This window comes from Mirounga angustirostris, unplaced genomic scaffold (assembly GCF_029215605.1).
Source record: "Mirounga angustirostris isolate CCGP_5_RB_7025 unplaced genomic scaffold, mMirAng1.0.hap1 SCAF_1, whole genome shotgun sequence".
NCBI lineage: Eukaryota > Metazoa > Chordata > Mammalia > Carnivora > Phocidae > Mirounga > Mirounga angustirostris.
This window is the reverse complement of record NW_026991709.1, coordinates 153,504,625-153,520,616: the sequence shown is the minus strand read 5'-3', so window position 1 is coordinate 153,520,616 and position 15,992 is coordinate 153,504,625. Positions and strand designations below refer to the sequence as shown.

Genomic DNA, 15,992 nt, shown 5'->3' with positions numbered 1-15,992 from the left:
GGGAGTTATTTTTTTAACTGTGATAGTTTGGCTTATATGTGATAAATTCAAGCCATGCATTCAATTAATAAATAGCTGAGAGACCACTATGGGTCAAGCATTGTTCTAAGTGCTAGCGATGTAAATGTAAACCACACAGACAAGGTTCCAGCACTTGTGAAACTAAGAGACTCCTTGGGGAGAAAAGATACAAATACAGGACTCCAGATGTGAATAATGCTATGACAATAACAGGGGCTGTGAAAGAGAGGGAGTGGGGATGGGAGGTGAGGTTGGACCTAAATCAGAAGGCAGGCATGGAAGTCCTGAGGATATAGGGCTCCAAATGTAAACCGCTTGCAGCTCTCAAACAACCATCATTCTTTCCAGCCCCTACTATGCCAGGTTCTATCTTGAGAAACTGTTTGCTTCTCCATCCTATACTACCCGCAATTTCTGCCTAACTGTAACAACAATAGCATCTAGCCTTTATTGAGCACTCACTATGTGTTAGGCACGTAAGCACCTCAGATAGCTTAACTCATTTAATTTTCAAATCAATCCTTCAGGAGTCTAGTGACTGCAAGATGCATACAGGGGGCTTCTGGGTGTGTGAGGTGTCATTAAACTCTATTTACATTCATGATGTGGGCTTTTTTTTTTTTTTTGGTTAACATTCCCAATATATATAAAAATATGGAACACTTCACGAATTTGCCTGTCATCCTCACACAGGGGCCATGCTAATCTTCTATCATTCCAATTTTAGTATATGTGCTGCTGAAGCAAGCACGATGTGGACATTTTTGATAACTATCTAGAATCCTGTATATTCCAAGAGCATTTCAAAGAACCAGTCCTCCACAGAGCTGACTCCAAGAGCCCTGGCCAGGCACATGTTGGCAGTCAGTAAAGACTCCCAATTTCCCTCTCTCAAGAGGGAAACACAGTGCAATGAAAGCAGTATAAGCCTTGGAATCGGTCACATCTCCGGTACGGTCTCCTCTTCGCCATCTAACTCTCTGTTTGGAGATGCTAAATAAATATTACCTCCCTTCCCCTTTCCTTTTGACAAAACCATTAAAGATTCTTGCAGTTTCTCACCAATGGAGCCAGCACTGGTAGACTGCATATTTTTTTTTTTTAATCTCTACTTATTCTTTTTTATTGTTATGTTAATCCCCATACATTACATCATTAGTTTTAGATGAAGTGTTCCATGATTCATTGTTTGTGCATAACACCCAGTGCTCCATGCAGTATGTGCCCTCTTTAATACCCATCACCAGGCTAACCCATCCCCCGACCCCCCCTCCCCTCTAGAACCCTCAGTTTGTTTCTCAGGGTCCATCGTCTCTCATGGTTCTTCTCCCCCCACCCCGATTTCCCCCCCTTCATTCTTCCCCTCCTGCCTTTTTTTTTTTCTTAACATATATTGCATTATTTGTTTTAGAGGTACAGATCTGAGATTTAACAGTCTTGCACAATTCACAGCGCTTACCAGAGCACATACCCTCCCCAGTGTCTATCACCCAGCCACCCCATCCCTCCCACCCCCCATCACTCCAGCAACCCTCAGTTTGTTCCCTGAGATTAAGAATTCCTCATATCAGTGAGGTCATCTGATACATGTCTTTCTCTGACTTATTTCACTCAGCATAATACCCTCCAGTTCCCTCCACGTCGTTGCAAATGGCAAGATCTCATTCCTTTTGATGGCTGCATAATATTCCATTGTGTGTGTGTATATATATATATATATATATATATATATATATATATATACCACATCTTCTTTATCCATTCATCTGTTGATGGACATTTTGGCTCTTTCCACAGTTTGGCTATTGTGGACATTGCTGCTATAAACATTGGGGTGCACGTACCCTTTCGGATCCATACTTTTGTATCTTTGGGGTAAATACCCAGTAGGATTGCATACTCTTTTGAGAATCACCACTTAACACCAAGAACAAAATATAACTTGTGCTTAAGTGAACTTATCAAAGACTTAGATCTGCTCTACAAAAAAAAGGTATTCTGGTATTTGGGTTTTTTAGTATTACTTCTGATAATTAAAGTTAGCAGATAAGGGGTGCCTGGTTGGCTCAGTCAGAAGACCATGTGACTCTTGATCTCGGGGTCATGAGTTTGACTCCCACACTGGGATACTTAAATATATATATACTTAAATATATAAAACTTTCAAAATATATAAGATAAATGAAAAAAAGAGTTAGCAGATAAATTAGTATTTCATTTCCACTTCAGCATACAGATAAGAATTGAGTCCTAATAGGGAGGAGGAAAACGAATAGTTTATTAAAGAAAGTTTAAAAGGACACTATTAGGGGCACCTGGCTGGCTCCATTGGTGGATCGACTCTTGATCTCAGGGTTGTGGGTTCAAGCCCCTTGTTGGGCGTAGAGATTACTTTTTTTCCCTTAAGATTTTAACTATTTATTAGAAAGGGAGAGAGCAAGCAAGCACAAGTGGGTGGAGGGGCAGAGGGAGCAGCAGACTCCCCACTGAGCAGGGAGCCTGACGTGGGGTTCAATCCCAACACCCTGAGATCATGACCTGAGCCAAAGGCAGATGCTTAACCAACTGCGCCACCCAGGCGCTCCAGGTGTAGAGGTTACTGAAAACATAAAATTAAAAAAAAAAAAAGGATAGCTTTTTCTTTAGAAAGCCAGTGACAATAAGTTATTGTTAACCTGTTTACACAATACATCTGTTTTGCAAAACTTTAGGTGTATAATAACAGTAAGGACCAATTACTTTTATTTATTTACTATTATCATTTTTTAAGATTTTATTTTGGGGGCGCCTGCTGGCTCAGTTGGTAGAGATGTGACTACTGATTATTTTGGGGGCGCCTGGTGGCTCAGTTGTTAGTCGTCTGCCTTCAGCTCAGGTCATGATCCCAGGGTCCTGGGATTGAGCCCCGCGTAGGGCTCCCTGCTCAGCGGGAAGCCTGCTTCTCCCTCTCCCACTCCCCCTGCTTGTGTTCCCTCTCTCACTGTGTCTCTCTCTGTCAAATAAATAAAATCTCCTTTAAAAAAATAAATAAATAAAATCTTTATTTTGGATTTGAAAAAAAAAAAGATGTTATTTGAGAGAGAAAGAGCACGCATGTGAGCAGGGGGAGAAGCAGAGGGAGAGGGGCAAGCAGACTCTGCACTGAGCCTGGAGCCCTATGTAGAGCTCAATCCCATGACCCTAAGATCATGACCTGAACCGAAATCAGAAGTTGGACATTTAATGGACTGAGACACGCAGGCACCCCAGATTTTATTTTTAAAGTAATCTCTACACCCAACTTGAACTCACAACCCTGAGATCAAGAGTCGCATGCTCTATTGATTGAGCCAGCCAGGTGCCCCAGAACTAATTACTTGTAAATGTGTAAAAATAGGACACAGGATTTCAGGACTCCAGAAATCGAAGAATGAGTTTAGAGTGAAGCAGAACCCTCAACTGCATGTACATCTGTCATAAAATTTTAACAATGAACACAAACACTTTAAAAAATTTTAGGAAACCCTAAGTGTTTACAACATTTATCTTCGCTCATAAGGAAGTACACAAAATTTAAACCAAATGCCAAAATTTCTTAATGTGCCATCAAGTTATCTTCATAGCTTCCTCTAAAATATACCCTCTCTAGGTTATATTCTTTTACGGGACCTCTGGGCCCAACTGCCAAAGAGTGATTTATATATACTATGAAGCAGGGGGAAATAACCCAACAATTCACCAACGCACTGAAGAGTTTAAGCTTCTACTTTCCACCATTATCCTCCAGGAACTGTAAAAGCCTCCTACAATCCTCCAGGTAAAGAGAGAAGTGAACTTTAAGATAAATAAATAAGCTAGACTCTAAGGCTTACAAGAAACTCTGAAATTCTCATTTCTACAGATATTTTGGAGAACTGAGCCCAAAGAGTAGCCTTTTCCAAGTTAACCAACCATTATTTTATTTGCATTTTTACTTCAAGATAAAACTTTAAAACAAAAATACTCCAATGGGATTATTATTTTTATTTTCCCTGTTATCTTCCTGTTTTCTATAAAGAATGGGTGTTATTTTCATAATCAGGTTTTAAAACAGTATTTGTAACTGCTGAGTTCTTACCAGAAAGAGTCTGCACATAATTCCATAATGTGTCTTTATTTGTCCAAAAGTAGTCTCCATTGCCAATTGTGAGAGTGTATGGGCGTTCATCCATAAGCTTGACTTTCCTTCTACTCTGGCCTAACGAACATGGCTGACCTTCCAGGCGCAGAGAGCTCTTAGGAGCAAAAACCTTAACACCCTTTAAGCCAACAGGCTTCATTTTGAACCAAACAATTGCTTTTAGGTTTGAACTAAGTAGAAAAGAAATACACTGCTATTTCAAAACTGAAAGAAGTCAGTTAACTGAAAGCACAGACACATTCTAATACAGAATGTTAACAACTGAAATCTGATTGGAGGAGGGTATTCCACACAAGCTACACTTTTCAAAATATAACTTCAATGATGTTCAAGAAAAGACATTTTTTTCCAAATGAATAAGGAATGTTAAAAACTAAGAAAACCTACTAGTATGGTCACAAAATAGTGTTAATGCCTTTGCGAAGGCAAGTTTTAAAAAAGGATGCCATTTCAAAGAAAAATCATTCAGGTTTGCCAAAGTTACCATATAACTGAAGTTCATACACCTCGCATGTGGTTTTCTATCACTTGGACAAGTGTCTCTGACTTACCAAAACCCTACACATATAACAGCTGATTACTACATAGCTCAGAGAAATAATATGTGGCCAGCAATGCCTCAGACTTGAGCACCCTGTCCAGCACTACAGAAATAAAGGAAGAGAATATCAAGAATCAATAATAGGGGTGCCTGGCTCAGTCGTTCAGCGTCTGCCTTCAGCTCAGGTCATGATCCCGGGGTCCTGGGATCGAGCCCCACATCGAGCTCCCTGCTCCGCGGGAAGCCTGCTTCTCCTCTCCCACTCCCCCTGCTTGTGTTCCCTCTCTCACTGTGTCTCTCTGTCAAATAAATAAAATCTTAAAAAAAAAAAAAAAAAAAAAGACTCTAGGGAGCCTGGGTGGCTCAGTCATTAAGCATCTGCCTTTGGCTCAGGTCATGATCCCAGGATCCTTGGATCAAGCCCCACAGCGGGCTCCCTGTTCAGCAGGAAGCCTGCTTCTCCCTCTCCAACTCCCCCTGCTTGTTTTCCCTCTTTTGCTGTGTTTGTCAAATAAATAAATAAAATCTTTAAAAAAAAAATCAATATAACATGCTTTGGAAAAGACAGGCAAACCAGACCTCTACCATGCTGAGTATTTTTTTAAGATTTTAAGGAATCGCTACACCCATTGTGGGGCTCGAAAAACCTCAAGATCAAGATCACACTCCACTGACTGCCAGCCAGGCACCCTGCTGAGGAGTATTTTAATTTTCATACTGGAGCGTAGTTTTTATGCACAGAAAAGAGATTTGCTCTAGTTTTCAAATATTAATACTTGATTTATTAATGTTATAAATTCAGAAAGCCTAGATTTCCCTTAAGCTTTTACATTCAACTTAGACTTTTTTTAAGATTTTATTTATTTGTGAGAGAGAGAGAGAGAGCACGCATAAGCAGAGGGAGAGGGAAAAACAGGCCCCCCGCTGAGTAAGGAGTCCGATGTGGGACTCAATCCCAGGACCCTGGGATTATGACCTGAGCTGAAGGCAGATGCTTAACTGACTGAGTCATCTGTCCCATCTTTTTCTTTGTTTAGGTTCTATTTTTAAGTAGTCTCTATGCCCATTGTGGGGCTTGTACTTACAACCCCAAGAGCAAGATTTGCATGCTCTACCAACTGAGCCAGCCAGGCACCCCACAACTTAGACATTTTATTTGGGGTTTTAATTTTAAAGGGCTGTGATGAACGTTTGATCTCCCTTACAAAGTTAGACACATTGAGACATAAAATTTCTACTACTTTAATATATTCAATTTTAAGTACAATTGACTTGAACTTATAAATCTAAAAAAATTTAACTTACAAAAATAGTGACTCAGGTACTCTTTAATGTCCATGCAAAAATATATAGTTAAGGTTTCAACTTAAGTTCACATGTACAAATCAACTATACACTCAATTATATATTTAAAATTGGAATCATAAGACCAGGGGCGCCTGGGTGGCTCAGTCATTAAGCGTCTGCCTTCGGCTCAGGTCGTGATCCCAGGGTCCTGGGATTGAGCCCCGCATCGGGCTCTCTCTTCAGCAGGGAGCCTGCTTCTCCCTCTCCCTCTGCCTGCTGCTCCCCCTCCTTGTGCGCTCTCTCTCTCTGTCAAATAAATAAAATCTTAAAAAAAAAAAAAAAAAGGAATCATAAGACCAATACATTACTCTAAATTCCTAAACATTAAAGACACTTGAAATATCAAATGTAGGTCACTATTATATCAACTCCTTATCCTGAAAACTAGTAAATGAAAAGGATGAATTTTCGGGCGCCTGGGTGGCTCAGTTGGTTAAGCGACTGCCTTCGGCTCAGGTCATGATCCTGGAGTCCCGGGATCGAGTCCCGCATCGGGCTTCCTGCTCGGCGGGGAGTCTGCTTCTCCCTCTGATCCTCACCCTCTCATGCTCTCTCTCTCATTCTTTCTCTCAAATAAATAAATAAAATCTTTAAAAAAAAAAAAAGGATGAATTTTCAAGTTTTTAACATTTAACATGCCTTTCTGGGAAGAGTTATAGTTCATTCCCAGTTGATATGGGAGAGCTATTCTTTATATAGTATCAGCAAATAAATGTAAACAGTAATAGAACTAGGAAAAGTGCCACTGTGCAACCCCCAATGATATAACTGATCATCAATGGTGGATGTTTACATGATTCCAAATTATTACCCCATAGATTACTTCTAATTGCAATTGGAAAAAGATGTTCCTGTCACTACCTTAACAAACTGATGAAATTTAGCATCACTAACAATGGACAAGTTGAAATTGACATTATGCACTTTATATAAAGCATACAAAATCATCTAAAAAGTATCTCAAAAATATGGTAAACCTAAATCTAATCAAGTCTGCAGAAGCAACAACTTTCAGTTCATGGAAAATACAGAAGACAAGGAACTAATTAAAGGATACTAAGAAGAAACAATTAGACAAATCCAGAATGTGGGATATTTTACAAGACAATTGATTCAAAAATCACTGTCATACAACAAAACAAAACATAAAGGAATACTAGGAATTAATATACTGAAGAGACTTAAAATATATATACATATATAATGTGTAAACTATGACTGGATCTTAGTTTGAAAAGCAGTTTTTTTTAATTGAAGTTTAATTAACGTAGTGTTATATTAGTGTCAGGTGTACAACATGTTGATGGAACAAGTCTATACACTACTGAGTGCTTGCCACAGTAGGTGCAGTTAATACATTATTACAGTATTATTAACTCTATTCCCTATGCTGTACTTTTCATCTTTTTAACTTACTATTTTTTATTTTTTTTAAAGATTTTATTTATTTATTTGACAGAGAGAGACAGCGAGAGAGGGAACACAAGCAGGGAGAGGGGGAGTGAGAGAGGGAGAGGGAGAAGCAGGCTTCCTGCAGAGCAGGGAGCCCGATGCGGGGCTCGATCCCAGGACCCTGAGATCATGACCTGAGCCGAAGGCAGATGCTTAACGACTGAGCCACCCAGGCGCCCCTACTATTATCTTTTAACTGATACTTTGCCAGATAAGCACAGCTTCTTTAAGCTTTTAAATAGCATTTTTATGACAACTGGGAAATTTAATATATTCAAATATTAATTTTCTAAAGTATGACAATGGTTATATAGGTGAATGGCCTTTTTTTTTTTAAGATTTTATTTACTTATTTGACAGAGAGAGAGAGTGAGAGCAGGAACACAAGCAGGGAAGAGTGGGAGAGGGAGAAGCAGGCTTCCTGCCGAGCAGGGAGCAGGGAGCCTGATGCGGGGCTCCATCTCAGGACCCTGGGATCATGACCTGAGCCAAAGACAGATGCTTAAGGACTGAGCCACCCAGCTGCCCCGAATGGCTTTATTTTAAAAAAAATGCATGTGAGGGGTGCCTGGGTGGCTCAGTCAGTTAAGCATCTGCCTTCAGCTCAGGTCATGATCTCAGGGTCCTAGGATCGAGCCCTGCGTTGGGCTCCTTGCTCAGTGGGGAGCCTACTTCTCTCTCTCCTGTTCCCCCTGCTTGTGCTCACACTCTGTCAAATAAATAAAATCTTTAAAAATGCATAGTGAAATATTTAGAGATGAAGTGTCTATAACTTATTTAGAAATGATTCAATACTAAAAGTTGTAGCTAGAGATAGAGGAAGTAAATATGGCAAAATGTAACAATCGTTAACTAGGTGGTGGGCATATGGATACTCATTTTTTCAATTTTTTGGATGTTTAAAATCCTTTGTAATACAAAGTTGAAAAAATTTCATATATGCACAGATTCCTTACTGGACCCTGAAGAAAGCAAATGATAGGACGGTATTACATAGTTTATTTCCTCATCTGCATATATATTTATTTATTTATTTAAGAGTGAATTTATTTATTTGAGAGAGAGAGAGAGAGAGGGTGCATGTGCATGCATGCAGAGGAGCAGAGGGGAAGGGAGAGGGAAGGGGCAAAGAATCTCAAGCAGACTCTGCCCTGAGCATGGAGCAGGACTCTATCCCACAACCCATGAGATCATGACCTGAGCCAAAACCAAGAGTCCGGAGCTTAACCAACTGAGTCACCCAAGTGACCCTGCACATACATATTTTTAAGTCAATATGAGCTAGGGTAGGAATAGGAGAAGTCTGGAAGAACACACAAACTCAGTATAAGCTACCTGGAGGCAGAGACCGGGTAGAGGCAACAGAGAATTTAATACTTTTTACCTTATACATTTAATAATAATCATCAGTTTTGGGTGTCTTTAATAAAATAAAATAGCCTTGGCTTAAATTTTTCCCATTTGTTTGTTGTTATCATTTCTGTGGCCATCCTGGCTCAAAATTTCAAAGCCATCTGTAAGTACTCTTTTCCTGATTTCCTATTACCCATCAGGTCCTATCTTTCCCTTATTCATAATATTGTTAACCTTTTCCTATTAAGCCTACTACAGCCAGCCTCACAGTTCAAATTCTCAGATAGATTCAAATCTAGGATGTTGTGTCCTAATTCCAGCCATTTTCTCCCTTCAGATAACCATGAAAAAATAAGGTCAAATAAATCATCCTAAAACACTGTTGGTACTTCCTTAATCAAAAATCCAACCAGTTTCACATCACTTTTATATGTCATATAGGGACATGGACCTTGTGAACCTCCCAATGCCCCCCCCTCAATCTTTGTCTCTGGTTGGTCCCCCATCCACCCTCCTCTACAGTTTGGCTGAAATACAAATCAGAGCATGAGAACCGCTGGCAGATCAGTCACTGAGAAGCCACACAATCCAGAAGCACAGGTCAATTTGTTTCTCAGGGAGTAAGTCTTTACCAGTTGGAAACAGGAAATGGGAGGAAACTGGACAGATAAATTATCCCTTTTTTTTCTCTTCATATGAACTATTCTGGAGTGCAGTTTCTCCTTTAAACCCTTTCAGAAAAATCCCTTATGCAAGTGACATGCTCTGTCTCTTAGCTCAAGGTGAAACAGGAGCCAGGTATTAATGTACTGCACCTTCCTTTGCCTTACTTTTTTCTCTCTCTCACTTTTACCATCTTGAGTTTGCACCTTCCAAATAAAAAGCACTTTGAGTTCTGCTTCTCAGAGGATGTGAGCTAAATAGTACACCTTACCTCAGTTGATACACTTAAGCTACAACCCTATGAGATAAATAAAAATGCTATTGGGGGGCACCTGGGTTGGCTCAACTGGTTGAATGTCCGACTCTTGGTTTCAACTCAGGTCATGATCTTGCAGTTGTGGGATCGAGCCCCAAGTCCGGCAGAGTCTGCTTCAGATTCCTTCTCCCTCTCCTTCTGCCCTCGCTCCCCCTGCTTTCTCTCTAATCAATAAATAAAATCTTTAAAAAAAATAAAGGGACACCTGGGTGGCTTAGTCAGTTAAGTGTCTGCCTTTAGCTCAGGTCATGATCCCAGGGTCCTGGGATCAAGTGCCACGTCGGGCTCCCTGCTCAGTGGGGAGCCTGCTTCTCCCTCTCCCTCTGCAACTCCTCCTACTTGTGCTCGCTCTCTTTCTCTCTGTGTCAAATAAATGGATGAAATCTTAAAAAATAAGATAAAATAAATAAAATAAAATAAAATAAAATGCTATTAGAAGTTAGGGGGCACCTGGCTGGCTCAGTTGGTAGAGCATGTGACTCTTGGTCTTGGGGTTATTAAGTCTGAGCCCCATGTTTGTGTATAGAGATTACTGAAAAATAAAATCTTAAAAAAAAAAGTTAGAAAACTGCTAGGACACCCATCTTACAAATGAAGAAACTGAGGTCCAACTAAGAACCTTTCCTAAGGAAAAAGGTTTCTGCTCACTTACTATACCCAATTAGTTCACAAATTCTGCCAGTTTTACTCCCTAAACATTCTCGTATCTGCCTCTCCTTTCCATCCTACCGCTTACCCCAAAGTAATATCAGCCCACATTTAAAAAAAAATCAGGCCCTGAGATGATGTCATTTTAACCCTTTATTAATGCTGAGACACAGATACTGTTATCATTCTCATTTTACAGAGGAAAGCTGAGGCTTAAAAAGGGTCTTAACATTTAACCAAGGGGTGCATGGGTGGCTCAGTTGGTTGAGCATCTGACTCATTTATATATTTATTTGAGAGCGCACGAGCAAGCAAGCAGGGGAGAGGGGCAGAGAGAGTATCTGAAGCAGACTCCCTGCTGAGCACAGAGCCCCACATGGGGTTCGATCTCACAACCCTGAGATCATGACCTGAGCTGAAATGAAGAGTTGGACACTTAACCAACTAAACCACCCAGGCACCCCAAGCGTCTGACTCTTGATCTCAGCTCAGGTCTTAATCTCAGAGTCAGCGAGTTCAAGCTCTCTGTTGGGCTCCATGCTGGGTGTGGAGCCTACTTTACAAAAGAAAATTTGCCCAAGGTCACATGGATACCAAGTGGTAGAGCTAGGATGAACCCAGGCTGTCTGGTTTCAAACCCCTTACTTCTATCTCTTCATCAGTTCTTACCTACCTCAGTTAAAACATAAATCATGTCACATGATGCTCTTGCTGAAATCTCCCAATGGCTTCCCATTAGAATGAACTCAAACTGACATAGGCCAGCCCAACACAACTGAATTCATCTTTCATGCTCCTTTGCTCACCATGCTATAAATACGTATCGAGTGCCTCCTATATGCCAGCCATTGTTCTAGGCACTGGAGATAAGAGCAAGACTAACACAGATAAAAGTACCTCTCTTCGAGGTGCTTATATTCAAGGGGTCTTCGCACTCTCTTTAAACATTTTCCAAGGGGTCTGTACATTTGTTGCTCCTCTTACCTGGATCATTTTTCCCCCCCATGGCTGGCTCTTTATATTGAGGGTTCCAATGTTACTTCTAAGAGAGCCCTTCCAATCTATTCAAAACAGGGTCCTTGCTCTCATTATCCTCTCATATCCTACTCATTGTCCTTTTTGTCACAATATTTATCACAACTTAAAAGTCACAATTATTTCTTATTTTGTTTACATGTTTATCTGTCTTTCATACTATAAGCTTCAGGACTACAGAGATTATGTTAGTGCCTGGCAAAGCAGGCCATGGGTAAATATTTACGGAATAAATTAATATCACAACATTAGCTGGCTTTAGCTATTCTCTGGCCTTCCAGTCTTGTTTCACTTAAATCTACCCCCTCCCACACTATGATCAGGTCACTTACTTTCTTTTCTTTTTTTTTTTTAAAGATTTTATTTATTTATTTGACAGAGAGAAACATAGCGAGAGAGGGAACACAAGCAGGGGGAGTAGGAGAGGGAGAAGCAGGCTTCCCCGCAGTGCAGGGAGCCCGATGTGGGGCTCAATCCCAGGACCCTGGGATCATGACCTGAGCCGAAGGCAGATGCTTAACGACTGAGCCACCCAGGCGTCCCAGGTCACTTACTTTCTTAAACGCTTTCATGGGTCTCTTTTCTTACCTAATTAAGAATAAGCACACAATACCCTCCATGACAAGGGCTCTGAGCTCAGGAGCTCAGAGATGAAGCAGCATATAAACTAGACTTTGAATGAAGAGAGTGTTTACCAGATTGAGAAGAGAAAGGAAGATACCACTTTCCCTTCTTTCTTACCAGTCAGAAACTCAAAAGAACACAATGCTTTTCAAGAGAGTCATTTCTGGTGTGAAGAGCTAGGTGTGTTGACATAGAAACATCAGCTGGAAACAGACTGTGAAGTTTCACAAATGACATTAAAGGGTGAGGATGTGATGCACACAAGATGGTGCAATCTTAGAAAGTTTACAGGGGTGGCAATAGTATGTTCCAATTCGTGTTTTAGAATAAAAAGACAGCAGTGAGAAGAATGGACTGGATAGGAAGAGAAACAAACAGCAGTCAGAAGGCTGCTTAATGTGAAACAGACCCCATTAAGAGATAAAAGCTAGAATCCCAGCAGGTGAAATGGGGATGGAGAGGAGGAGAGATTCAAAGGAACCACATTAAACACTCATCTACTTAATACATATTTAACATTATCTAGGTAAGAATTTCCTACAACATGGCCTATAAACTTCAACCAAAGACACAGTCCCAAATCGCCCTGGACCTTACTCCTCCACTACACGTATTACATAGCTACGTTACATGGCTATATTACATACATCCTACCAAATGGATGTACCACTGTATTAGGGCTCTCACAAACTGAGCAGTAGGTCTTCAAAGGCAGGGAGTGTGTCATACCCATTTCTTCAATATCCAAGGCAGTGCCTGGTACTCAATCTTTGTGAGTGAATGAACAAGTAGAAGAATGCTTTATGACTGAGGTAGGACTTGAAAACTAGATGGGCTTTAGGCCTAAAAAGGTCATTCCAGGCAAGTGCAAAAGATATGGGCAAGGAGGAATGGTAAACCTGGGGAACAGATAACGGTCATCAATTAAGAAGGAAGATGCTGGTCCCCTTCGTCCAGCCTTGGACAAGTCATGCTTATTTCCTGCCTGGAACATTCTCCCTATCCACCCTAACCATTCCATATGGCTCCTTCATTTCATGTGGGTATTTGCTCAAATATCACTTCACCCGAGCCTTTCTGTGACCAGCCTACCTAAAATTCTACAGCATATTCTATTATCCTGACTTTGTAAACCTTTTCTCTATTGTTTTTCTTCTCAGTTTACTGAAGAGATCTTTCAACAATTTTATTCATCTGTACCTATATTAGGATTGGCTTTCATTTCAAATCAAGTCCATCTGTCCCTTACTGAGATCAAAATCTACAGAATATAGAGACTGTCTTTTCTTTTTTTTAAATTTCACTGCAAAAAGTCTTAGTGTTGACCACTTCTAAGATCTGTCAGTTAAACTCTCCCAACATAATTGAGATGCCACAGAGAACATTAATTTCTTTTTTTTTTTTTTTTAAGATTTTATTTATTTATTTGACAGAGAGAGAGATAGCGAGAGCAGGAACACAAGCAGGGGGAGTGGAGAGCGAGAAGCAGGCTTCCTGCCGAGCAGGGAGCCCGATGTGGGACTCGATCCCAGGACCCTGGGATCATGACCTGAGCCGAAGGCAGACGCTTAACGACTGAGCCACCCAGGCACCCGAGAACATTAATTTCTTAAAAGACACATATCGCAGATCGTCCCAGAGGTAGGCAGGAAAGAATTTTACATACCCTAATGGAGAAGATTCTAGGAATGGAGCAGTAATCCATAAAGAAAATAATCGAGATTAAATTAATTAACCTTGAGGAACTACGGGAAAATAGGTTCTAAACCCAAGATATCTGCGAGCATAGAACGAATAGAGACGCTCTAATGTTATGTCTACTTAAATAGTTTTCACAAAACTAATTACATAGGACGTCGCTGACCAGAGGCAGGCTTATGTGGGGCAAACAGCCCAGGTGAGTCTTATCCTGAGCCAGGGGACTTAAGGCAGCTGTGTGCTCCAGGGTGAACTTTGCTTGTTCTGCCTTCCCCACTGGAAAACCGAAAAGCCTGTGAAGTGGTTACATTTAAGTCAGATATTCTGGAGAGTGGGGCAAAGGCGGTCAGTAGTGGCTTCATACTGCACTTAGATAAAAACAAAAACAAAAACAAACTATCGATCTGGGGCCCAAAGACTCACATATGGGACGGTCGAGGGAGAGGACGGGGGAGACAAATGCACACCCAAATTAAAATCGCCCTCGGGCCCCCACCCCCTAGTCCCCACAGACTCAGCGCCAGGGTCGGCCCACCCCTGCGTGTCCCACCGCTTCAGCACACGGGGCGTGGGAGCCTCACCTGCAGGCTTGTCTGCAGCCATCTTCCCAGCCCAGCTTAGGTTCTTCCCCGCAGGTGGCGTGGCCTCGATTCCAGCTGCCGAGTTAGCTGCGGTCCTGGACCCCGGAAGACGAGCCCACCCCGGCTCCGGGCCCCTGGGTTCCGGCCTGGGGAGTGGGGAGGCGGCGGGCTGAGGAAGTGACGAAGGCTAGTTCGCGTCGTCTAGCAACAAGAGGCAGAGTCTCAGGCCGGGTAGCCCCACTGACTCCCGCCAGGGACAGCTTCCGCTCCACGGCATCCTGGTACACACCACTTCCGGGGGCCGCCGCGGGTGTGGGAACTGCGGCTGGCCCCGCCCCACGCAGGCGTCCCCCGAGCGCCCCGCCCCCGGCGGCGTGTGCGTGTGCGTGTGCGTATGCGTGCGCGCCCGACCGGACGGATGCTCACTCGGGGTTGTGGGCGTGTGCTGGGTAGCCGGGGAGGGATCTGCACGCGATTACCCCTTGCTTATCCTGGTCAAAATTCCTAAGTGTCAGAGCTTTCCTCCCGCGTTTTACGTAAAATCGCAATAATAACACCTGACACCTGTACGCTTCCACTGATTTCTCCCAATTCTGTGAGAAGACACTTGCAATTCCCGTAAACGAAACATTTTATTTTAGAATAGTTTTATATTTGCAGAAAAATTGCAAAGATGATACATAGAGTTCCTGTATACTCCCCACCTAGTTTCCCGTGTTGTGAGCATCATAGATTTTGACTGAATAACTGGTACATCCGTCACATCTAAGAAACGACCTTGATTGGTACATTACCATATATTTTTTGTAACTTCATCAATTTTCCCCACTGTCCCCATTCTGTTCCAGGATTGTCAAGGACATCACATTACATTCCTTATGTCTTCTTAGGCTAGTCTTGACTGTGATAGTTTCTCAGATTTCTCTTGTCCTTGATGATTTTGACAGCTTTAGGGAGTACTGGTCAGGATTTTTGAAGACTGCACATTTGATTTGATTTATTTTCTTCATGGTTATGAAGCTGGCACCCAGACATTCATCCTGTCAATTCAGAACAGAAGCAAATTGTCCCCAGGCATAGCTGGACCAAACAAGGAACACTTAGGCCTAGCCTCCAGGGATAGGAATGCCTGCTTTATCTTTCAAAGCAACCTGTGGGACAAGTAGTTAATCAGCACTAGCCTAGAGATAACAATTATCAAATATATCTAATGAAATCTTTAGCATAAAGAATAAAGGTATATTTTAGATTCCAATTCTCTTGAAATGGAAAAGACCTACAGAGGACCAGACAAAGTGGCATGGCATCAGGACACCTGCTAACATGACTTCATGGGCCTTCAATCAATGGGGTCTACCTTCTCAGGACACCCTTGCCCCTGTTAGCTAGGATGCAGCAGGGAAGTTACTTAGATCAGAGGGCTAAAAGCTCTCAGTAGAAGGGAGGAGCGGGAAGGGACAAAAGCAGGGGAGGAATGTGTTTTGTTTTGCAGAACCAGCAGTTCCAACCAAGGAGACTACCCGGCTAGGTGTTTCACATGATAGCCCCTTACAT

The 15,992-nt window shown here is 41.8% G+C and overlaps 1 protein-coding gene and 1 non-coding gene across 13 annotated transcripts in view; both read right to left on the bottom strand.

Annotated features, from left to right (window-relative positions):
* The window catches only part of CNOT10 (CCR4-NOT transcription complex subunit 10), an 83,713-nt gene extending 68,963 nt beyond the window's left edge, over nt 1-14,750 (bottom strand). For 7 of the 12 annotated variants that reach the window (XR_010411244.1, XM_064590367.1, XM_064590374.1 and 4 more), the window contains exon 1: nt 14,439-14,733. Coding sequence is in view for 11 of the 12 variants with exons in the window: in XM_064590367.1 (XP_064446437.1) it covers nt 14,439-14,460 (22 nt within the window). In the remaining variant the exon portion in view is untranslated. Of the gene's footprint in view, nt 1-4,117; nt 4,335-14,438 lie in introns of those variants that run through there. The other 5 variants (XM_064590362.1, XM_064590369.1, XM_064590366.1 and 2 more) reach the window with 3 other exon arrangements.
* Nucleotides 670-772, bottom strand: LOC123841707 (U6 spliceosomal RNA). Its single transcript, XR_006790269.1, has one exon. It is a non-coding gene; the product is annotated as a U6 spliceosomal RNA (small nuclear RNA).
* Nucleotides 14,751-15,992: the final 1,242 nt, after the last annotated feature.